Source organism: Quercus lobata, chromosome 11 (assembly GCF_001633185.2).
Source record: "Quercus lobata isolate SW786 chromosome 11, ValleyOak3.0 Primary Assembly, whole genome shotgun sequence".
NCBI lineage: Eukaryota > Viridiplantae > Streptophyta > Magnoliopsida > Fagales > Fagaceae > Quercus > Quercus lobata.
The window spans coordinates 24,662,298-24,687,408 of record NC_044914.1 but is presented as its reverse complement, the minus strand read 5'-3'; the positions used below and the strand labels follow the sequence as shown (position 1 = coordinate 24,687,408).

Here is a 25,111-nt window from a genome sequence, read left to right as displayed (position 1 = left end):
AGAAAAAAAAAAAAAAAAGGCTTTTATTCTTACACTTTTGTAGACACCTAATTTTATCACCTGTATTTAACCTCATCTGGACACAAAAGGGTAATTTTACATCCAGAAGGTAAAATCATAACTTTTGACCGTAATTTCATTCATTTCATATAAAACAAATATTGAAATCTTAATAATCAAATTACGGCACACAGGTTTCGATCGAAACCATTGGATTAAAAGATATCATGAAATCAAGTTTTAACTACTAAAATGTATACACAAGGTTGAGTCCGATCAGGTGTGATTGTGAACAATTGATTTTAATTGGTACCATGAGTATTCAATTTAAAATTAGAGACATGTCATAATCCTAATTGATTGAACTAAAAATAATTGCAAGGTTGCACATACTTGATTAATTCGATTATCAAATATTAATGATTTCTCAATTATTGTTGTAATTATCCTTTAAAAAGGGCAATTAGGCAAAATTAAGTGTTTTTAGGTCCCTAATAAATGTGATTGGGTTAAAATGAAATTTGTTCACTCTTTTGTCAATATCGTTGAGTCATTACTATTTTTTTTTTTGGGGGGGGATTAATTACTAATGAAAAGTTAAAATGTATCGTTTTTTTTTTAATAAATGTATTGTTGCTAATTATTTAACCATAATAGGTTTAGAAAAATGGTTTTACCATTTTATTTTTATTTTTATAATTCAATAATTGGAAGAAGCGTATTTGTCAATTGAGCTACAATGCTCTTGGCAAAAGTTTTTATAATTTAATGGCACATTTTGTAAAAATGAGGAGATTTAAATGTTTGATAATATTCTTTGATATGTTAAAAAAAATTACTTAAGTTTTAGGCCCAAAAAATGTAAAAATAAAACCAACAATACTACTAAATATATAAAAATGGAAATTTCATTTATATCATCTAAACTTACAAAGAGAGAAGTAGAAAAAGAGCAAGTTCTACTTTATTCCTATTTGGCAGAATTTACTTTGTAACCCTATGTTTTGGAAGGTGTCAATTTGTTTTCTTCATTATAAATAATATAATATAATAGAGAAAAAATGTTTATAAAATAATAATAATAATAATAATAATAATGGAGAAAACAATGAGAGAGTAAAAATGATACATATTCAGATTGAAAGAGTGAAAAAATAATGAAAATGTTGAAACATATATAATATATAATATTGGAATCAAATTAATAAACACAAAAATGTGGGCCCCAAAAAAAAAAAAACATGTTTGGTAGGAGTGTTATTTTAGGAGTGATTAAGTTACGTTTATCATTTTAGGGTGTTTAAACACTGAATTTAGAAAACTCTTCTTACCAATTTTCAATTTTGAAATAACATTATTCAATGACACTTTTGTAAATATTTTAAAAACTGTATGTCCCACTAATTAGATTACATGTCATCACTTAAAAAAAAAATAAAAAATACACATACATACCAAACACACAATTATGTTTTTTCACTTTTAAAATGAGGCTATTAGAAATATAGTACCAAACGCATTTTTTGCATTATTTATACTACTATTTAAGGGGTTTTCCTTGTTTAGATTCCTTATTTTTTTAGTTCAAAAATGCCTCTACACCCTTATGTTTAAGTAGAGACAAAATTAAAGGACAATTTGATAAAAATGCAATTTTAACTCCCACTAAAATATTGCCTAAAAAAAAGACTACTCTTCTGTTAATTTTGAAGTTGTTTTATCTACTTATAAATTAAATTTTCAAAATAAAGATTATATATATAAAATAAAAACAAAGTTTTTTTTTTTTTGCTAAAAAAAAAACCTCATCACATGTGCAAAACGCGTGTAATGAGACTAGTGAGTACTTTAAATACATATTTTCACATCATTTTTTAAACCATAATTCTCATATTATATTGAAAAATAATATGAAAATACCCCTACCAAACAGCCTTAAAGTACTACCGGATTTAGTTGCAGACTCCCAGTAATAAAAAATAGGGACCAATGGAGAGGTCAACATCTAAACTTTTTCAACAAAATATAAACGGACTAGATTTTTGAGGCCACGACTTTTTTTTCTAATTTTTTTGCAGAAGCGGGCCCATGACTTAAATACAAAAAGGGACCAGAAGTTGGTCCAGTTACCTTTTCAGATACAAAAATGGAACTTTTTTATTTTATTTTTCCTGAATAAGATAATTTGATTGAGAAGAAGGAACGAAAATGGTCCGTCTTAGCTCAAGCGATATGCTCCACATATATTGTTCCATATGCCTGGGATAAACTGGCCAAGCACTCTTGTCACCTGTTCTAGTAGATGATTTTATATAGGTAAATATTAATAAGTACCGTACACTGCTTGTTAAGATTAGACTAATGCAAATCTTATTTAATAAAAAAAAAATTAGATTTATTATAAGGAAAAAAAAAAAAACATAAAACTGACCCCACAATCTATTTTAACATTTTTTCTCTCTATGAAGTTGGTTCCACAACTTATAATGCTGCAAAAAAAAAAAAAAAAAAAAAAAAAAAGGCATAAAGCTGCAAAAAAAAGGACAAAAAGATGCTGTAAAGCAAAAAAAGCTGCTTATGATACCCGATAACAACACAACCCATTTATATTGGGAAATTTTTTATTTTATTCAATTGTGGTCTACGTCAAGTTCCAATAATTGTTAACCTTTAGTATAAATGGTCACACTCAACTAATTTGAAGTTAAGAATTTTTTTTTGGTAGCGGTAAATGGGATACCACTATGCATATCACTTGTGCTAAGAGTCTAGATGTTTGAAGTAGTTTTATTTGTTTTTTGATTCATGAGTTCTATTAGATGATTTTATAAAGGCAAATGTTAACAAGTTTCGTGTAGTTCTTGTTAAGGTTAGAGTAATGTAAATCCCATTTAATAAAAAATTGGATAACGGAAAGAAAAAAAAAAAAAAAAATAGCCCCACAATCTATTTTAAAATATATTTTTTCTCTATATGAAGCTGGCTCCACAACCTATGTAGTGCTTGTTAAGGTTAGACTAATGTAAATCCTATTTAATAAAAAATTGGATAACTGAAAGAAAAAAAATATATAAAACTAGCCCCACAATCTATTTTAATATTTTTTTTTCTCTCTATGAAGCTAGCTTCACAGTCTATAAAGCTGCAAAAAAAGGACATAAAGTTGCCAAAAAAAAAAAAAAGATGTTGTGAAGCACAAAAAGCTGCTTATGGTGCCTATCAGCACAACCCATTTAGCTTAAAGTGCAATATTTGGATATTGGGAAATTTTTTATTTTATTTAAGTGTGGTCTACATCAAGTTCCAATATTTGTTAACCTTTGGTATATAAGGTCACACTCAACTAATTTGAAGTTAAGAATTTTTTTTGTTTGGTATCAGTAAATGGGGTACCACATTACATATCTCTCGACCTAAGAGACTAGATGTTTGAAGTAGTTTTATTTGTTTTTTGATTCATGAGCTTAATTAATTCAAACTGTAATATAATAAAGTACATGCTTTAGATACATATCTCAATTCAGCAATTCGAGAATTGGGATTAAAAAAAAAATATAAATCAAAGGATGTGACCGCATGAACTATATATGATTAATAAATCAAATTATACAAAGATAGAAGTGGTAAGTGTAATTATTAATTTTAAAATGTTTAATATATTCATGTTTTCTTGTTATACCAACAAAAAAATATATGTTTGGTGAGATTTCCAGGTGTAAACCTACTAGCATTATAAGTGACCTCATGTACTGTTCATGATTCACTTCACATTTTGGTTGTTATTTTGAGTAAAGTGAGAAAAAGGACTAAAAAGAGTCATTCACAATTGATTAGTCTATTACTTGAAGAGTAATACACACATCAGGTAGATAATCAATTATTTGAGGAGTTCTAGATATTCACATTAGCATCACCAAAACAAAATGAGAAAAAAAGAAAAAGAAAGAAAATAATGACATTTGATTTTTGTTAGCACTAGCCCTAACATGTTAAACGTTTGTTTGTTTTTTTTTTTTGTTTTTTTTTTATTTTTTATTTATGAGTTTACTTAGTGGTGATTAGTGAATACCAAATTATATACTGATGCAATTTTGACCCAAAAAAAAAACATATAATTTAAAAACTTGCTTCATTTTATTTACTTATATATATATATATATATGAAGAGAGAGAGAGAGAGAGAGAGAGAGAGAGAGAGAGAGAACCAAGACAAGATCTAATTAAATATGGATGAAACCTGTGAAGTGCTAATCTTGAGTTGTCAAGGAAGACTAGGAAATAGAACAATCCAACCTAGAAAAATTGAAAATTCAAAATTAAAAACAAAAAAAAAAAAAGAAGAAGAAAAAAAACAAAAAAGAAAACAGTGGGAACAAATTAATATTATGAATTATGATATCACTCTTCTCAAGTTGGTGCAAGAATTTGGAATGCAAAATCATAGGAAGCTAATAGAAGTCTTATTGCAAGCAAGATTGACTTGAAAACAATTTTAGACCTAAAGGCTTAAACCAATGTGTACTCAAAAGCACCCTTTTTTATAAAGAAATGTTGCGGAAAATATGTAATACTGGCAATCACGCAAAGATAAATAAAACCTATTGCAGAATTGTGAATCAATTTATCAATAGTATGACTTGACATCAGTCTTAAACCTACACTCAACCTTTTCCAACACCCTCTACTTCATTTTCCATTGTAACAAATTGACCCTTGATTCATCCATAAAAATGACTAAGCATCCAAAATCTACCGTATACACAAGTAGACTCTCTTAGAATCAATTGGTGGAAACAAATTGGTCTTATAGAAAGTTAATTATAGCTCTGAGCTAGGATTTGTATTCACTTAAACATGGTCCTTTTTTCTTTTGTATTAGAGAAAAGAGAATCCATGTATGCTTCTTGATCTTCACTATACTTCAAATTTATTTAGGAAAAGGTAACTTGCAAGACAGAGAAAGATGTACTAACGCAAAGAGTTTCTCTATAGTAGCAGCATGCATTTCTAGGCACGTAGTCAATGATGATAGTTAAGTTGCTACACAACCAGAAAAATTGCTCATTGATGAGTTGAAAGTGACATCAACTTGTGGTTGCAACCATTAATTTCACCAACAAATTTATCTTTCAGTACCAGATAAGCCCATATAGAATTGAAAATTAGAATATATTGTAATTCTAAATCCAGAGAAATAACTAAACCTAAGGACAAATTTATCTATTTGCTATAAGGCCTCTAAATATTGAGGTTCGATGTTAATATCCTTTTATTGAATCCTGAATATTATTTCATACTTCATCCAAAAAACTCGAAATTTTAAGAATTTCACAAACTTACCCCAACTTGAGAGATATGTCTAAACTATCATTGTCTTGAGGATCAGAAGAACTGCAAATATTGTTGATTAACTCAAATGACTGACCTTGTTTAAGTACATGTTTTTTAGTGCTAAACAGATTCTCCATCTGTTGAAGAGACATTTTTTATAACTGAGATAGGAAGAGATGAGGAAGAATTTTTTCTTAAAAAAAAACAGACCTATTACCTGTATTAATCGTTGGTTTTCTTCCATCAGTTGGGCTCCCTGCATTAAAAGAAAAAGATGAATAGAGAGCCATTACTAAGACTTCTTAGGCTTAAATACAAAATATGATTTAATTAATATGGTATATTTACCTAACTTCTTATATAAGAAATAGATGCGTTATGAATTGGTATAGGTTAGGTGATAGGATAAACAATATAACATTCAGTTCTGAATTTATGTTAACAATGGTTTCAACTAAATATTCAATGGTGCTTGTTATTTGTTGTTAGCCATGTGAACTTTTCCTTTCTCTACCCATTGAGCTAGCCAATGCACGCAAAAACCACTATTTTTATGAACTTGCACCAACTTGCATTCACATTATGACAAAGTTTTACAGCTGACATTTGCTAAAGATATGGATTTAGGGTTTAAGCTTATTACATTATAGTAGTCCTAATTGTACACAGCATTAAACTATATTACTGCAATCCTAGGGTTAACACAGAGTTAGTCTACTACATATTCCCTTAAAAAAGTACACTATTATACCCAAAATTCAATAATAAATATGTAGTTGTTTAAAACTTTCTACTGTTCACGTAGGCATCTAAGACAAAACCACCTTAATACCTTGTGTTCTTTCAACTTCTCTTAGTTTCTTCTTTCCACCTAATATTTCAATATTTTACCATGATATTATTATGGAGCGGATCATCACTAAAGTAAGAAACTGTTATACATTGAAGCCATATGAACTTTAGCTCAAGGGCACTGATTTGTTCCGGAAATGTCTTGCAAACATTATGATAATTGTATGAAATGTCCTGCAAAGATTTAAAGTTTGGAACATGACCTTTTGCTGAAGGGCAGTGATCTCTTCCAGAAATCTTTCACCCTGCAAGACAAAAGTTTCTTATATTAAGAGAAAGTGCATAAATTTCAACACTCCATTATAATGCCGGCAAACAGAGATAAAAAAGAGAGACAAGCCTTTGTTTCTATAACACGGCTCAGGCCTACTTCAAGCTCTTTCTCTAGTTTCTGTAATTCTTCTATATCCATTCCAGGGAGTTCTTCTCCCCTAATCTTCCTGTGTTAGGTGTGAACATTTCTCAACATTAATTTATTGTGGTATGTACATGTTTCTACAGTAACAAGATGATAGTGATGTAGCTATAATACCTCAGTTCATGTGTCTTCTCCTCAATTTCCTTGCTCAACATGGCGTAGGAGGTACCGTTCTCAAGCTAATATAAACAATTTATGTTCATGAAGATTTTTGAAATGTGATGTGTTACCGTGAAGGTCTTTATATGAGAAAGAATTTGACGAACAAGTTGTACGTGAAGAAGCAATTTTACAGTTTGCATATGAAGGAGGGTTCAGATCTGTTGGAGCATTTCAACATGTTTAACATGTTGAACACCCAATTGTCAAGTTTTGGGGTGCATTATAAGGATGAAGATAAAGCATTACTCTTATTAGCATCACTGCCTACACATTTTGATTATCTAGTGAGTACATTGATGTACGGGAAAGAGATTGTAGTACTCGATGAGGTGACTAGTGCTCTCTTGTCACATGTAAAGATGAAGCAAGATGATGATGGTTCTCAGGCTAATGGACTTATTGTAAAGTTAGAGGAGTTATTGGTGTAGAAATGAGTCAAAATCCAACGGAAACAGATCTTAGTCTAGATCACGTACAAAGAAAGATGTAGTGTGCTTTTATTGTCACAAGAAAGGGCACAACAAGAATCAGTGTAAAGAGTTGAAAGAGCATTTAGAGGAGAAGATGAATGGAAAGAAGCCCCTAGAATCAACTAGTGTTGTTGAAGAAACATCAGATGAAAGTGAGGTTAGTGCAGTTTTACTTTCTGTCTCATGCAAGTAATAATGTTCTATAGGAATTTTGGGTTTTAGATTCAGCATGCTCATATCATATGACTCCAAAGAAAGATTGGTTTGACACATATAAGCCTTACAATGGTGGTATGGTCCAAATGGGTAATGATGCTACATGCCTAGTTATTAGGATTGGTAGCATGAAGATCAAGATGTTTGATGGAGTTGTAAGAGTTCTTAGTATTGTCAGAAATGTTCCAGATCTTAGTAAGATTTTAATTTCTTTAGGAGTATTGGATGATTTGGGGTATTCATACTCATCAAAAGGCGGAATCATAAAGATTACCAAAGGTGATTTAATGGTGATGAAGGGATAGAAAGTAAGCACGCTTTACAGATTGATTGGGAACACAGTTGTAAGAAGAGTTGTAGTCACCACTTCGATATAGTCCAACATTGACAACACAAAATTATGGCATATGTGACTTGGCCATATTGGTGAACGTGGCGTGTTAGAGCTGCACATGAGAAATTTATTAAAGGGGGTGAAGACATGCAAGCTAGACTTCTATGAGTATTATGTGTATGGGAAGCAACACAGAGTCAGTTCCAAAACAAGCTCTCATATAAGTAAAGGTGTTCTTGACTATGTTCATTTAGATGTTTGGAGTCCAATTTTAGTTTCTTCTCATAGCGGTGCTCAATACTTTGTCAGTTTCATTGATGACTACTCTAGAAGAGTATGGATTTATTTTATGAAGCATAAGTCTGATGTGTTTGGCATATTTAAAAAGTGGAAAGCACAAGTTGAAAATCAAACTGGTAAGAAAATAAAATACTTTAGAATAAATAATGGACTAGAGTATAGAGATAAAGAATTCATAAGATTTTGTGAATTAGAAGGTATTATTTATCACTTCACAGTTAAAGGAACTCCATAGCATAATGGGGTTTTAGAGAGAATGAATAGAACCTTAGCAGAAAGAGCCAGATGCTTGATGTTGCGGAAGCCTAAAGAAAGCACAGATGATGCTCTCTTGATGGAACAGAAACTAAATTGTTAGCTTCTGGGTAGTGAACTTCGAATCCACGAGAGGTTCTTTAAATCCACAAAGTGATAAACTGGAATCCACCAGAGAAAGAATTTGACAAAAAATCTGTATCTTTATAAATCTGAAAACTGCCTTACCTTTGGAGGCTGCAATGCGTTTAAATAGTAAAAAGAAAACTTAAGGTGGCTAGAAACCTTAAGGCGGCTAGAAACCTTAAGGCGGCTATGAAAGTATATAAAACCCTAATTTGACTAAACAACATTAAAAACACCAAAAACAAGGAAATAAATAACCTAAACCTAAACCTAAAATAACAAAAATACTTAATAATACTAAAATTAAATAATTATAAAATTTTAATTCTTGACTGTGTCCTACATCAATGCATGAGATTGAATACAGTTGCCTAAGGTGTTCTTAGCAGAGATAGTTAACACAGAAAGCTTCATTTTTAATAAATCTCCATCATCAGCCATTGATCAAGATTCCAAAAGAGGTTTGGTCAGGTAGACCAATTGATTATTCGAGTCTAAAAATCTTTAGTTGTCCAACTTATGTGCATGTGCAGAGTGGAGAGCATTCTAAATTAGATTCGAAGTCAAGAAAATGAATATTTCTTGGTCTTGAAAAAGGTTTTAAAGGCTATAGGCTTTGGGATCCAATCTCAAAGAAAATGGTGACCAGTAGAGATGTCATATTCGATGAAGCCTTTATGTTGAGACAGAATGAAGCAAAGACAAGTGATGACAGTTCACATGAGAAATTAACTGTTGAGGTGGAGTTTGACGAGAATAGTTCACTCAGTGATAGGGGTAATGATAATGATATTGATCCACCACAGCAACAATAAGAGCCTTATTCAATTGCTAAAGGTAGAGAGCAGCGGGTTCTCAAAGCACCACAAAGATATGGCTTTGAAGATATGGTTAGCTTTTCTCTCATAACCAGCAGTGGAGATCCATTTTCTTAAAGGGATGAAGAAGAGATGGGTCACTACAGAAGAATAAGACTTAGGAATCAATGAAATTTTCCAAGGGAAAGAAGGCTATTGGTTTCAAGTGGGTATACTGCAACAAAGAAGCATTATCAGAAAATGAAGTTGAAAAATTCAAGGCACAGTTAGTGGCTAAGGATTACTCACAGAAAGAGGAATAGAATGCCTCTAGTAACACAAATTAGGGTGCTTTATGGTCTACTAGCCTCTCTATGATTTGTTTTCCTATTTATATGCATAGTAGCCTCCAAGGTAATTCAAAATTTCATTAATATAAATTTCTAAAAGTTTTTTCTCAATTCTTTTTGGTGGACTTCAAATTTCTCCTTGTGAATTAAAGGAACCTCTTATGGATTCAAGAGATATTATCTCAAAGTAGACGTAATCTGTTTCTTATGACTTTCCACCTCACTTATTTACCTAACTAAAAAACTTTAAAATATCAAACCTGTAGCTCAAGAGACAGTTGGTCCATTTTGCCAAGATTCTCTGGACGTAGATTATGCCTTTCAATTACTTGCTGCATACTTCAGACAACAAAAGGATAACACATTCAATTCTTTTATCTCTCTCTCATTTTAATAAATTGAAAGTGTGGATGAACTTATAAACTACTAGTATGAATTTTTGACTCTTATCTAAGGAAATAAAACTTGAGCTGGTGACTGAAGAATTAATTATTTATCTCATGTTGGCATATTGCATATCTGCCATTGTCTGCAGGCCAATTGTGTTCCCAATTAATATGTGAAGCACAAGTGATATTTATATTGATTGAAACAAACTATGTGCAAACCCCTAATTTGGTCAAACTATATAAGGTGAACATCTATATGAACCCCTAAATTATTTATATTGATTGACACAAGGGGTACATTATGATGCAGGGAGCAAAATTATCTAAGATTTTATTTTTGAATGTAAAAATTATTTTGTTTTTGACTTTAAATTTTAAATTGAGTTTTAATGTTGAGGGTTTTAAGTGATTTGACTAGGCATATTTCTATATTGGTGTAATCCCTAAACCCTATTAAACCTTTTTTTTTTTTTTTAATAGAGATAATAAACCCCATTAGACTAGTGCTCTCGTAATCGTGAAAGGCAATACAATTTGAATTAGAATAATTTGATGATTTGAGAGTGATGACTTTTTGTTTGTTTGGTATTGATGCCAAATACCCTTAGGTGGTGATGCCTAGGGCTTGCAAGCAGATTTTAGAAGGTGGAGCCTAATGTTTGTCTTGTTTAACCTTTTATTCCCCTTTTATCCTTATTCTCCTATTTTATTCTATATCAACTTGGTATAAGAATGTTTGATCCCCTCCACCCAATTCAAATCAGTCCCAAAAAAAAAAAAAAAAAAAAAAAAAAAAAAAACTACACCCATTAGCCCAATTTCAAGAGAAGATGTGAGATTAGCCCATTAAACCCAAAAGCCAACCCCTGCATATCAACTTCTTAGCAACGACTAAAGTTTCAGTCATATTTTGTGGCTAAAAATGACTTCCTTTGATAGAGACTTTGAGGAGCAGCTTAAGGAGGATGGGAATTGGGAAAAGCCCCCTTAACTCTTATTCCTCCATTAATAACCTCCTCACACTTATTGATAGAGTCAAAAATTTGTTAGCAAATGTGGATCTTGCACCATCCAAATCAATGCAAGATGCACTTTAACCCTCAATGAAGGTGTTGGTCACTAATGAACTTTTCAGTTGCATCTTGCATTATTGAGATTACAAGGATAACAACACCGGATGCCCTATATGATGATGAGCAAATGAAGGAAATATTTCAGCTGATTGTAGCGACATTTGAAGATTTGTCTATTTGTCTCCTGTGCTCAATTGTTACTATACGAAGGAGGTTTCAATTCTTGAGTCTATTGCAAAGGTCTGGTCATGCTTGGTGATGTTGGACCTTGAGTGTGATGCATTGATTGTTGAGATGTTTCAAATTTTCTTTAAATTAATTGGGTCCATCTATTCACTTGTTGTATTTTCAACCATGGAAACAATTGTCTCTGGACATATATAAAGAAATTTCCTTGAATCTTCTCAACCCACTTTTAGCTAGTGTAAGAAAGGAAATTCAAAAAGTTTCACCTGTTTTGTAAAAATTGGGGGAGCAAGTAATCACTAAGATTAATGCCTAACAAGACAAAACAATGGCATCCACTCAAAAACTACCCAACAAGCTTGAGGGTAAAGCTTTAAACATGAGAGATAGTAACGTTGAGGCACTAAAATTTGGTTATGCAAAGGAGATGCAAGTTGAGGCACCAAAATTATTTTTGAATGTGAAAATAATTTTGTTTTTGACTTTAAATTTTGAATTTGGTTTAAATGTTGAGGGTTTTAAGGGATTTGATTAGGCATTTTTCATATTGGTGTAATACCTAAACCCTATTAAACTAGTACATTTGTAATCGTGAAAGGTAGTACAATTTGAATAAGAATAATTTGAAAATTTGAGAATGATTGCTTTCTCTTGGTTTGGTGGTGAATGATGTCAAGGGCTTACAGGAAAATTCTAGGTGGTGAAGTCTAGTATTTGTCTTGTTTATTCTCTTATTCTTATTTTCCTACTATGTTCTACGTCATATAAAATTCTTAAATATTTAGTAAATTTCTAATTTTTGCAGGCATCAAATTAAATGACTTAGACCTTTGGATTTGGTTCAAGCTATTTCATAAAATGTTACATAATTACTGCTTGCAGGATAAATATCATAGAGTTAATACTGTTTTAGTTTTGGAAATTTTAAAGATTGAAAAGATACTCTAAAATTCAAAGTAAGACTTCACAAAACTCGACATATTAGTTTTCCATGACAGTTCATCATGAAGCCCTACAAAATCCTAGACATCTAGGTATGCACTTCTTGTTATTTAAATTAATGTTGCTGAAAATTTTATAATTAACTACATTGAAATTCCTTTTGAAAATGCTTTATCTGGTTAATTGCAATTTTTAACAACCACAATCAAAGACAAGTGGATAAGTCCTACTAATGTACTGTAAAGAGCACAATTACGATGGAAAAGACCATGTTATTATCATGATCCTGATTAATGTGACTATAAGATCAATACTGAAACTAACATAGAAATTCACAGCTAGGTTATTCAAACATTTGATCAATTTCATCATTCCAGTCATGGAATTATCATCAATTGAAGCGTAAGTGGTTATCCTATCTGTTGAAGCGTAAGTGGTTATCCTATCTGTCTGTAATCCTTCATTAAGAACTGTGTAACTAGCCTTGCTTAGATGGTAAAGTCTCTTAAATTTAGGAACATGTAAATGTAATTCTTTTTTTTATTTTTCAAAATAAAAGAGAGGACACTTTTGTCCTCTCCTCATGTTACCATTTTCCTATCTGTAATGCCTGTTAGAATGGTAGAATTCTGTGTCAATTTAAGTACCGTATCTGAACAGGTTAAACTAGAGTACCCTATATCTTTCTCTATGATGTCCTACATAGGTCTGGTTTTGAACATACACAACTACAGTACCCCATTGAGATTTCAAGCAGAAATACCATGCTCGTGATCATATATTTTCTATGAGATCCTGACTTGTCCGCTGCTTGTGCAGCCTCCTTTCAAAGAATTTGGTTATGTACTCTCCTTATAAATATATGCTTCATCCATATCCTAGAAATTTCTTTTTGAAGTCTCAAATTGCAATCTTTGAGGGAGGGTTTGGCATGGTTTGCTTATGAAGGGTTTAACCTTGGGGGAGAGAGAGCTTTAGCCACACTATCCTCCAAGGAGGAAAAGGTTATTCCTAACAAGCTTGCAATAACATGAAAAATATTAAAGGTAACACAGAAAAATGGCATCATTTTAATGGGGATTAAACGAAGGTTTAGGCATGGACATTTGAAATTGAAAAGAGTTGGAAATCATTGAAAAGAAGGTGACTTCTCTCTTTCCCAAGAGCAATTGCCAAATTACTGGGTTGTACACGTCATTTCCAATTCCTAAGGCACTCTGGGAAGATGTCTCTATGAATATTGTGGTGGGTTTTCCAAAGACGAAAAGGATTATAACAAGAGTCTAGATGCTTATCATGTGACTGATTTTTACCCTTGAGAGATTGTAAAACTTCATTGTATTTTAAAGACTATGTCATTAGATCAAGAAATATAAGTTCAAAATCCATTGGGCACAACCTTTAGTTAATGTTCGCAACTAACCTTCAACATAGTTCAACTTGTTATCCTCAAATTGATCAAGCATAGGTTGCTAATCAAAGTTTAGGCGATTTTCTAAGAGTTATCCATCGAACTCAAGTTGAATTGCTTACAATCGGTTTGCCAGCCAAACTACCAATTATAGTCCATTTAAAGTTGTGTATAGTCAAAATCCTATTACCCTTCGAAACAAAAATCCTATTAATGCTATTGACATGATATTATTGCTTACTACTAATCATTGTAGTGGAGATATTAAGGAAAGAGTTAAGTATATAAGATTGCTACTCATAATTTTAGTGGAGACATTGAGGACAGAGTGAAATATATAAAGAAGTTGCATGAAAATGTTCAAGACTGATTTCTCAAACAAATTCAAAAGTACCAAAAAAGTAAGCCAACAAAGATAGAAAACCAGCAACTTTTAAGGAAGGTGATTTGGTGTAGATTCATCTTTAGAAGAATGCTTTCCAGTTGGATATCTTGGGAACTTTTGCCTAGAGTTGATAGTCCTTTCAAAGTACTTCAATGTTTTAGCAAAAATATATACAAACCATATAAAGTCTAGTGAATAGATCTTGTTAGCTGTTTTTCAAAATATTTGGTCAAACCTTTACTTTGTATATTTTTCCTTGAAATGTAAGTAATTATTAATAAGCATGGCTGACAATCTTTTTGTTTTTATGTATGGCCAAATTGGTCATCTAGCTAACTAATGTCCATAGAAAAGGATAGATGTGTATGTCAGTTTAGGACGAAGATAATGGCAAAGAGTTTGATAATGTCGGTTAACCCGTATATAATGATACTGGAGTTATGCAAAGTTGGGAGATTGAATTGAAGAAGGTGAGTGATCCATCAAATACTTGTCATTCCAAAAAATGTTTCAAACGAGGGTTGACCTGGTCCTAGCATCTTCAAGTGCACATGCAAGTCCAATGTTAGGGTATATTCCATTAACATTGACGGAAAAGTTTTTGAGAACATCGTTTTACAAGAAATGGTGGACAAAATTAAGTTGAAGATTGAACCCCATGTAAAGCCTTAACGAATAGTATGGTTTAAGAAAGGTAAAGAGGTAAAGGTAACTAAAAGATACCTTGTTCCTTTTGAAATGGGAAATAATTGTAAAGATGAAATTTGGTGTGATATTGTTTCCAGGGATGTTAGTCATTACCTCCTTTGGTGTAGACGTGGCAAAATAATGGGCATGCTATCCAAGATCGCCATAGAAATACATATACCTTTAAAATTAGAAAATTTGAATTTGTCCTTTTGCCAATTAAGAAGGAAAGAACTCCTAAATCTTTCGAAGAGGAGGGTAGTAATTTTCTTATTTTTTCCAATTGTAATATAAGGTAAAGTACTAGAGTGGTGTACATGTTGGTGGCTAAAGAAAAAAAAGGAAGCTTCTTAGTTTACTCTATAGCCTACCTAACAAAGTGCACTATCTAATAAATCTAAAGGAGCATGAAGAATTGAATGTGCAAGTTATGGTCCTCGTGGAGATATTGAAGAAGGGATATATTAGAGAAAACATGACTCCTTGTGTAGTACCAACCTTACTCATGCCAAAGGAGGATGGCACTTGATAGATGTGTGTTAATAGCCACACCATGAACCAAATTATTATCAAATTATCTAGTCATACTCCAAGAATTGATGACTAAAAACATATTGAAGAGCAAGAGAATGCCTAAAGAACGTTAGACTGAAGCTATTAATTATGCAGTCTATTTGTCCAATCGTTTCTCAACTTTGTGTGTTTTGGAGCATAGCATATCCATATGTACTATATTAGGAGAGGTCCAAGCTAGATAACAAGAGCGAAAATTATGTCTTCATTGGCTATGATCCAAGCTCCAAAGGTTATAAGCTTAAAATCCGAGCACTGGAAAATTAACTGTTAGTCGAAATGTGGAATTCGATGAAGAAGGTATGAGAAATGAGAGCACCCAAGAAGAAGAGAAGTATGATTTCTTTCCTTTACTTGAGGAGGAAGAGCATTTGAATAAAGTTCAAGAAGAGTCTAACACTCCACCTCCATCACCAAAATCTCCCATTTATGAAAGTCCATCCTCGTAATCATCGCTAGAAAGAAGTGACCAAGAAGAATGAGAAGTCTACATGATCTCTATGATTCAACGGAGTATATAGATGATCTAACGCTCTTTTATCTGTTTGCTGATTGTGAACCTACAAGAATTAAAGAAGTTATGCAAGATAAGAAATGGATAAATTCTATGGATGAAGAGATCAAGGTAACAAAGAAGAATGATACATGAGAGATAGCAACTCTTCCATATGGAAAGAAGGCAATTGGTGTAAAATGGATGTAAAAGATGAAGACTAATGCAAAAATGAGAGGTGTAGAAATACAAAGCAAGACTGGTAGTGAAAGGCAATAGCCAAGAAGGTATTGATTATGATAAAGTATTTGCCCCAGTTGCTCATTTGGAAACTATACGTTTGCTAATTTCTTTAGCAGCTCAAAATAGATGGGGAATTTATCAAATAGATGTAAAATCTTCTTTTTTGGATGTTTATATTGAAGAATAAGTTTATATTGAGCAGCCTATAGGCTATGTTGTCAAAGGGCAGGAAAACAAAACTTTGTAGTTTAAGAAATCTCTATATAGCTTGAAACAGGCACCTAGTGATGGGAATCAAGATCAATTGATCAAGAACTTGAACTATTAGGAACTAAAGTAGCTAATAATTGCATAAGTCAAAACTGTAATTAAAGAGGATACAAGGCAGATATCAGAAGTCAAAATAAGGGGCTGCTGGCTGCCCTAAGAGGTCAGAAAGGTTGGCTGGCTGTTTGGCTTATAGAGGGTGGCTGGTTGTCAGTCCTAATGGTAGACGGGGGGTTGGTTGGCTGGCCTAAGGATAGAGGGTGGCTGCATCATACTCCCCTCCATAAATGAAACTTGCCCTCAAGTTTCAGTTGGAAAATAAGGCATTAAATGCTTCACATTGAAGGCATTAGAAATGTTTAAGTGAGGGGGTAGTTGGACTGTGTAGGCATTATCATTGATTTTAGTCAATACTTTGCATGGACCTACTTTCCTTGCTTCCAACCTAGAATAGGAGCCATGAGGACACCTTTCTTTAGTCAAAATCACCCATACAAGGTCCCCATCCTTGAAAATTAGTCTCCTTCAGTGAATATCAGCAGCAGCCTTGTAGTTTGCATTGGAATGTTCAATTCTCTCCTTGACTTATGCATGGACAAATTGCATAAAATCCATCATTTCTGTTGCTCTTACATTCTCCTTCTTAGAAAGTGGCAAGGGTGCCAAATCTAAGACACCCAAAGGTTTATTCACATACACAACTTCAAAAGGAGATGTCTTAATAGTCCAATTAAGAGAAGAGTTGTAAGCAAATTCAGCCAAGGGAAGGATACTTTCCTAGTTCCTAGGATTTTCTCCAATCAAGCATCTCAAGAGATTTCCAAAACTCCGGTTGACAACTTCAGTTTGACCATCTGTTTGAGGGTGGAAAGAAGTGCTAAAGCTCAATTCAGTTCCTATCTTGTGCCATAGAGTTCGCCAAAAATGAGCAAGAAATTTAGCATCCTTGTCAAAAACAATAGATAGGCGTATACCATGAAGCTTGTAGACTTCTTTGAAAAATAAAGCAGCCACATTGGAAGCATCCGAAGTCTTCTTGCATGGGATGAAGTGAGCCATCTTGGAGAAATGATCCACTACCACCTTGACTGAATCACTCTTTTGTTGTGTAGGTGGAAGGCCAAGAACAAAATCCATACTAATATATTCCCACGGTTTATTAGGCACTGGAAAGGGTAAATACAGACCTGCATTAGTGGTTGTACCCTTTCCTTTTTGACAAACTTGGCAACTTTGTACATGCCGCTCAACATCTTTAGTCATTCCCGGCCAAAAGTAGTCTTGTTTAAGGAATTTTAGGGTCTTTGATTTGCCAAAAATGCCCCAAATTATGTTGTTCAACAATCATCAACTACCGTAGAGAACATTTAGGCACATATAATTTCAGCCTTTTGAAAAGAAATCCATCCTTCAACCAAAAGTCAGATTTGGTAGGTTGCTGTCCATGCTGCAATTGTTGGTATAGATCACCAAAATGTGGGTCATCTTGGTAACTCTCCTTGAAAACTTAAAAACCAGCGACCTTAGCTTGCATTTCCACCAAGAAATTAGTCCTCCTACTTAACCCATCAGCCACTTTGTTGAGAATTCCCCACTGACGTTTCAATTAGAAAGTGAATTGCTGCAAAAAGCTTACCCACTTAGCATGCCTCTTGTTCACATTAGATTGGCTATTGAGATATTTCAAAGCCTCATGATCGGTGTGTAGAATAAACTCCTTGTAGGCCAAATAGTAACTCCAATGCTTGATGGCTTGAACAATAGCATAGAATTCCTCGTCATAGGTAGAATACCTAAGTTTTGCTTCATTCAACTTCTCACTAAAGAATGCTATGGAAGATCAATTGCTCATTTGGAAACTATGTATTTGCTAATTTCTTTAGCAGCTCAAAAAAAATGGAGAATTTATTAAATGGATCTAAAATCTTCTTTTTTGAATGTTTAAATTGAAGAATAAGTTTACATTGAGCAGCCTATAGGCTATGTTGTCAAAAAGAATGAAAACAAAGCTTTGTAGTTTAAGAAATCTCTATATTGCTCTAAACAGGCACCTAGAGCTTGAAACAACCTAATTGACAAATATTTTCAAGAGAAAGATTCTATAAATACGCACATGAACATGAACCATATTGTAAGGTGCAGAAAAAATGGAGGTATCTTGATTTTTTATTTGTATATAAATGATTTGATTTTTATAAGAAACAATCCAAGTAAGTATGAAGACTTCAAGAAAGCAATGACTAAGGAGTTCGAAATGACTAAGGAGATGCTAGGAACTTGTTGGTTGCTAAAGGGGATGGGTGGGAAGTGTTTGAAAATGGGTGTGGATTGTAAGTGAATAGACTTAAAGGCATAGAGAAATATAGGAGAGAAAGGAAATGCAATAAGGAAGAGTTAAGTGTTTACAATTCACATCCATTTTCATACATGGCTTTATCATAACCCATGGCTTTATCCTTTTGCTTACTAGTTAAGCATGTGCTCTCACCAACTATGTGATTATAGTGTTACATGTGCCAATAGCTCTAACCAACTCTATCCTAATCCCAACATGTGTAACTAACTAACTAACTCTATCCTACCATGGGACTAACTTTTAGTTGAATGGATGGAACATCGAGAAGTATTAGCATATTACAACAAATATGAGATTCCTAACATTCCTCTCCCTTTCAGAATAGCCCACAAGGTGTTGTTATGGTTGGCATCATCATCAAATGAAATCTTCCAAAGGACCAATATATTAATGACATCTTGATCACCATATTCATAAACTTCTCTTTGATTAGGGGTCTCGTGTACTTTCAAAACCCGCTTAAATTCTTGGACCTTGGAATGTTCTTGGATCCTCGTGCCCTCATTTGATTCTTGAACCATTGGAATTGTTGGCTCTTGCATCTTTGATTCTTGAATCACTGACACTTGGATTTAGAATTCTTGAATCGTGAACTCTTGAGTGGCAGCCTATATTTGTGCATTAAGAATTGGTTCTTAGACCTCTGGCATGAAATTCATGGGATTTTGCATCTTGGATTCTTGGGTGATAATCTCCATTGATGCATCAAGGATTGGTGTTCAAAACCGGTCTTGTAGTGCATATGAAATCCAAACAATTTGTGCATAACCCCGATGCTTGCACGTCTTGAAAATATTCCCACGCCTCTCCTTACATTTAATAAGAGGCAATGAAAAACATGAGATGTGGTGGCATATTTTCTAGAGAAAAGAATTCATAGAGCTTGAGAAGCCGACAATAAGGATCTCCACCATTGAATGTAAACTCAATGAAAGCTTGATGAGTTGCAACAGATTTGGTCATTTCAAGATCGACAGCCCTGATACCATTTGTTAGAAACCCAATGGTTCCTAAGGGGGATTGGTGGGAAGTGTATGGAAATGGATACAAAATGTCGATGAGTTTACTTAATTCGAGTTAGCCTCCCTCCATAAAGAAATATTAAGAGAGAGAAAATGCACTAAGCAAGAAATTGGTTTATTCTTTAAAATGTTACAAATTAAGGTTACATGCAAGTATTTATAAAACCCAAGTTCTTATCTTGTTGGCCACACATGGCTTAATTCTATTGGCTTATTAATATAGCATGTGCTCTCACTAATTAATCCATATGATTATATTGTTACATATGCCAAGAGATCTAACTAACTCTATTCTAATCCCAACATGTGTAACTAGCTAACTCAATCCTATCTTGGGACTAAATTCTAATTGAAGGGATGGAAATATAAGAAGTATTAGGATATTAGAACAAATATGAGATTCCTAACAGGAGATCCTTAAGAAATTTTAGATGTCAAATTAAAACTAGTTAGTACTCCTATGGAATGTGGAGTGAAGTTGTCAAAGCATGACGATACAGAGAGGGTAAATCAAACATTCTTCAAGAGTTTGGTTGGAAGTTTGAGGTACCTAATATGCACAAGACCAAACATTCTCTTTGGCGTTGGACTTCTTAGTCGCAACATAGAAGTACCAACCATGAATCATTTGATGACAGCCAAGAGAATTTTTCGCTATATGAAAGGTACACTAAATTTTGGACTATTATATTCACCCTCAAAAGAGTTTAAACTTGTTGGCTATAGCGATAATGATTGGGCTGGGGACACCGATGATAGAAAGAGTGATAGTGGGTTTGTATTCTATATGGGTGATAATGCATTTGCATGGACATCCAAGAAGCAACCAATTGTGACTGTATGTTGCTACTACCTCCAATGTTTGTCATGCAATTTGGCTTATAAATTTGTTGATGGAGTTGCAAATGTTGCAAGAAAAAGCTATGAATTTGTGGACAATAAGTTAACACTGGCTCTTGTAAAGAACCTAGTCTTTCATGACCAAAGCAAGCACATTGATACCTAGTATCATTTTATTTGAGGACGTATTACTAGAAAAAAAATTCCACTTGAGTTTGTGAAGTCACATGATTAGGGCGCAGATATCTTCACCAAGCCACTAAATTTTGACACCTTCTACAATATGCAAGCCTAATTTGTGGTGATCAAAAATTAAGTTTAAGAGAAGGTGTTGAAAGTTAAACTTAATTTATGTTGTGAAAATCTATTTTATTCATGAAATGAGTTAGTTGAATAGTTATGATACATAAAATAATGAGGCAAGTTTACATAATGAATGTATAGAGAGTTTTTTTTGGAGTTATATAATAAACATAAGGAAAGTTATGGTTGGACATGGAGTTTATATACCTCATGCATCCCTCAATTTAAAAAAAGTGTGAAAGAAGAGAAATACAATTTTTTTAGAGTTTTCTTACTCTTCTTAAGGGAAGAGTTTTTATTTTTTCTTTATTTTTTTAAAATTTAAGAAAGCAATCATTAAAGGCAGATTTGAAGCAGCTAATTGAAGCTATACAATATGCAAGAGCAACTCTAAAATTCAGGGAAAATAAAAAATTAGATTATACGCTAATTAATAGGCAATAATTAGCAATATTCAAAGACAAAATAACCCGCTTATAGAACTTCAAAACAAGTAGCAGCTACACACATACGTTAAACCCTTCAAGGTAAGAACTGAAAACTGTTTATTTGGTTTACCAAAAAAAAAAAACTGTTTATTTGTCTTTCTTTTTCTCCTTTTTCCTTTCCCTTTTCTTTAGACAGAAACCATAAGATTTTGCAGTACTTTTTCATTTCTTTATTTGATGCTACATAGTACTATTTTTAAAATTATTTTCTCTTTATTTTATGCTACATAGTACTATTTTTTAAATCACTTATTTGGTTTGTTCAGTAAAGGATCTTTATTTTGAGCAGTTGGGTCTCTCACTCTCTCACACACACACCTTAGAAATCATAAAATCATAGTGAAAGCATGAACAAAGCAGTCAAGGAATGGACAATGACATATTTTTCTATAGATAGAAAAAAGGGTTTTTCTCTCTTGTCAAAAAAAATGAGAAAATAAAAAGGGTTTTTCTATAAGTAGAAAGAAGTGTGAAGAGATTCAAACCTTGAGCTGGCGAATTCAAAGAGCTTTCCTGTAGCAGAAAAGACCATGAGACCAATTTCAGCATCGCAGAGAGTAGAGAGCTCAAAAGCTTTCTTGAAAAGTCCTCTCCTCCTCTTTGAGAATGTCACCTGCCTTGCCGTCGTGTTGTCAATTTTCTTAATCTGAATTTTCCTCCTCGTCATTTTCCCAGATATTAGGTTATCAGATCCTTTTTTCTTTTTCTTTTTTTGCTGCGTAGGTTATCAGACCCTTTACTTCAAATTTCTACTTCTATCCAAATTATTAGCCCAAGCTAGTATTCCAGATATAGAAAATATTTGCATACAAAGTCGAGAGAGAGAGAGAGAGAGGAAAAGAGACATGTAGAGAATAGCACAAAAATAAATTACTCAACCAATAAAGTAAATGTCACTGATTTCGGAATGGTAGAGAGAAATAAAATGAAAGCTGTGTATTATTTGTACGGAAGAGGAATATTATCTTTGATAGAAGTTTAAACAAAGTATCAGATCAAAAATATATCAAATCAAACTGCACTTGCTTTTTTTTGTTCCTACCCTTTTTTGTGAAAAAAACTGCACTTACTCAACCAATAAAAAATATATATATATATGGAAAAATAAAATAAAATAAAATCTGAGCAAGGGGTGTACCCTTACATATCCCACATAACTAACAAAATTGTTATGGTGTACCTTTGTATTAGAATCTCTTTCCCTTGTGTGTGTGTGTTTGTTTCTCAAAAAAAAAAAAAAAAAACTATTGTGTAGCATGGAACCACACTAGAGAGTTCAAAACAATTTGGAAAACTGCTGTCTTGTGGGTAAAATCTAATAATTGAAAGATTGTAAAATTAAATTGTAATTGGACAATATCATAGGTGGATATAGTGGTGGCAGAGGATCAAAGGAGCCGGGGTGGGGATGGGGAGGGTAACCCAATTTTTTTTTTTTTTTTAATCTTGAATATTTCCTTTTTTATTTTTTTTAATCCTTACAAATTTTATCACTAAAAATCTTATATATATGAAATGACAAAGTAGCATGACTTCTAACATCCTAAATCTTAGTTAAAATTTTTAGATATCTATAAATAAAATTATTATTTTAAATTAATTTAAGAAAGTATAAGGTTATTTATATTTATTTAAATAGAATCACAATTTCGTTAGGGTTGGACATTTATAAATTATAATTAACATGTTTATGCTAGCAGTTATCTCAAGTAATAATGAGAAAACAAACAAGGGTTGTGTTCTTACACTTTTGTACACACCTAATTTTACAACCTATATTTAACCTCATCTAGAGACAAAAGGGTAATTTTACATCCTAAAGGTAATCATAACTTTTAACTGTAATTTCATTTACTTCATTTAAAACAAATCTTAAAATCAAAACTATGGGTCATAGGCTCTGATCGAAACCATTGGATTAAAAGATATCATGAAATCGGCTCCGATTGAAACCATTGGATTAAAAGATATCATGAAATCAAGTTTTAACTACTAAAATATGTCCACAAAGTTGAGTCCGATCACGTGTGATTATTAACAATTGATTTAAATTGGTACCATGAGTATTCAATTTAAAATCGGGGTTGTGTCATAATCCTATTCGATTGAACTATAAATAATTGCAAGGTTGCATGCACTTGATTAATTCAATTATCAAATATTAATGATTTCTCAATTACTGTTTTAATTATCCTTTAAAAGAGGCAATTAGGCAAAATTAAGGGATTTTAAGGCCCTAATAAATGTGATTGGGTTAAAATTACATTTGCTCACTCTTTTGTCAATATCCTTGAATCATTACTAATGAAAACTTAAAATGTATTGTTCCCTTTTCTTTTTTTTTTTTTTTTTTTTTTTAATGTGTTGATGCTAATTTTATGACCATAATAGGTTTAGACAAATGGTTTATCATTTTATTTTTATTTTTATAATTTGATAGTTGGAAGAAGAGTATTTGTCAGTGGAGCTACGATGCTCTTGGCAAAAGGTTTTATAATTTAATGGCACATCTTGTAAAAATGAGGAGATTTAAATGTTTGATAATATCCTTTGATATGTTAAAAAAATTACTTAAGTTTTAGGCCCAAAAAATGTAAAAAGAAAACCAACAAACTACTTAATATATCAAAATGGAAATTTCATTTATATCATCTAAAACTTACAAAGAGAAAAATAGAAAAAGAGAAAGCTCTACTTTATTTTTGTTTGGTAGAATTTACTTTGAAACCCTATGTTTTGGAAGGTGTCAATTTGTTTTCTTCATTATATATAACATAATATAATGGAGAAAACCCATTTATAAAATAATAATAATAACAGAGAAAACCCAGGCCAAGAGAGTAAAATGATACATTTTCCAAATCAAAAGAGTGAAAAAATAACGAAAATGTTGAAACGGGTGTAATAATAATATTGGGATCAAATTAGTAAAATAATAGATTTAGTTCCGGTAAAAGACAAATGGAGGTCAACATCTAAGCTTTTTCAACAAGAGAAGAGATAAAGGGACTGGATTTTTGAGGCGGTGACTTTTCTTATTTTTTGAAGAAGCGGGCCCATGACTTAAATGTAAAACTGGGCCACAAAAATAGTACAAAGTGATATGCTCCACAAATGTTGCTCCTCACGCCTGGGAAAAATTGGCCCTGCACTCTTTTCACTTGTTCTACTCAAGAGTACAATTTCTATAAAAATCTTTTAAGTTTAATACCTACTTTGATTAATTTAGCTTAAAGTCCAATATTGGATATTGGGAAAATTTTTATTTTATTCAAGTGTGGTCTAGATCAAGTTCCTATAATTGTTGACCTTTAAGGTCCGTTTGAATACCGTTTATTTTGCTGAAAACTGAAAAACAAAAAAAATAAAAATAAAAAAGTTACTGTTCACACGTTTGACACTGTTCATAAGCCTAAAATCACTATTCATGGACAATGAACAGTGCCAGACGCGTGCCCAAGAAAAAAACAAAAAAAAAAGGCCGAAAACGCAACACAAGAAACGTAATACCCAAACGCCACCTTAGTTTTAAAAGGTCAAACTCAACTAATTTGAAGTTAAAATTATCAACAAAAAAAAAAAAAAAAACACTAATTTGACGTTAAATATGTTCATGTTTTCTTGTTATACCAAAAAATAAATATGTTTGGTGAGATTTCCAGTTATAAACTTACTAGCATTAAAATAGTAAAAATAAATATCACTTCTCCAAAAAGTAGAGTCAATTACTAGAAGAGTTCTAGCATCCCCAAAACAAAACGATAAAAAAAAGAAGCTAAAAAGAAAAGAAAAGAAAGGAATGACATTTGATTTATTGGTCTTAACTAGCCCTAAGATTTTAA

General features: G+C 32.4%; 2 protein-coding genes across 7 annotated transcripts in view; both read right to left on the bottom strand.

Moving 5' to 3' along the window:
* LOC115968143 (MADS-box protein JOINTLESS-like) overlaps nucleotides 1-25,111 on the bottom strand; it is an 80,277-nt gene that overhangs the window by 23,429 nt on the left and 31,737 nt on the right. The gene's annotated exons all lie outside the window — the stretch shown is intronic.
* On the bottom strand, nucleotides 1,940-21,999 carry LOC115968138 (MADS-box protein SVP-like). 6 transcript variants are annotated; one of them, XM_031087412.1, is made up of 8 exons: nucleotides 21,755-21,999; nucleotides 9,872-9,950; nucleotides 6,716-6,780; nucleotides 6,524-6,623; nucleotides 6,387-6,428; nucleotides 5,549-5,587; nucleotides 4,238-4,293; nucleotides 1,943-2,295 (listed from the first exon to the last, which is right to left on the bottom strand). In XM_031087412.1, exons 1-8 carry the CDS (start codon nucleotides 21,934-21,936, stop codon nucleotides 2,163-2,165), a joined length of 696 nt encoding a protein of 231 aa, XP_030943272.1. In that variant the 5' UTR covers nucleotides 21,937-21,999; the 3' UTR covers nucleotides 1,943-2,162. The 6 variants fall into 6 exon arrangements, with proteins under 6 accessions (XP_030943276.1, XP_030943272.1, XP_030943274.1 ...); XM_031087415.1 differs by having other exon boundaries at nucleotides 2,272-2,290; XM_031087413.1 differs by lacking the exon at nucleotides 1,943-2,295 and adding an exon at nucleotides 5,341-5,468 and having other exon boundaries at nucleotides 4,257-4,293.

Bases quoted from the DNA above. Each gene is read 5' to 3' on its own strand.
- LOC115968138 (XM_031087412.1), bottom strand. From the start codon at position 21,936: ATGACGAGGAGGAAAATTCAGATTAAGAAAATTGACAACACGACGGCA. The intron at 6,781-9,871 runs GTTTGATATTTT...TGTTTATATTAG, and splicing joins AACTGTCTCTTGAGCTACAG to CTTGAGAACGGTACCTCCTA. The intron at 5,588-6,386 runs GTCATGTTCCAA...CTTTTAATGCAG, and splicing joins TCACTGCCCTTCAGCAAAAG to GGAGCCCAACTGATGGAAGA.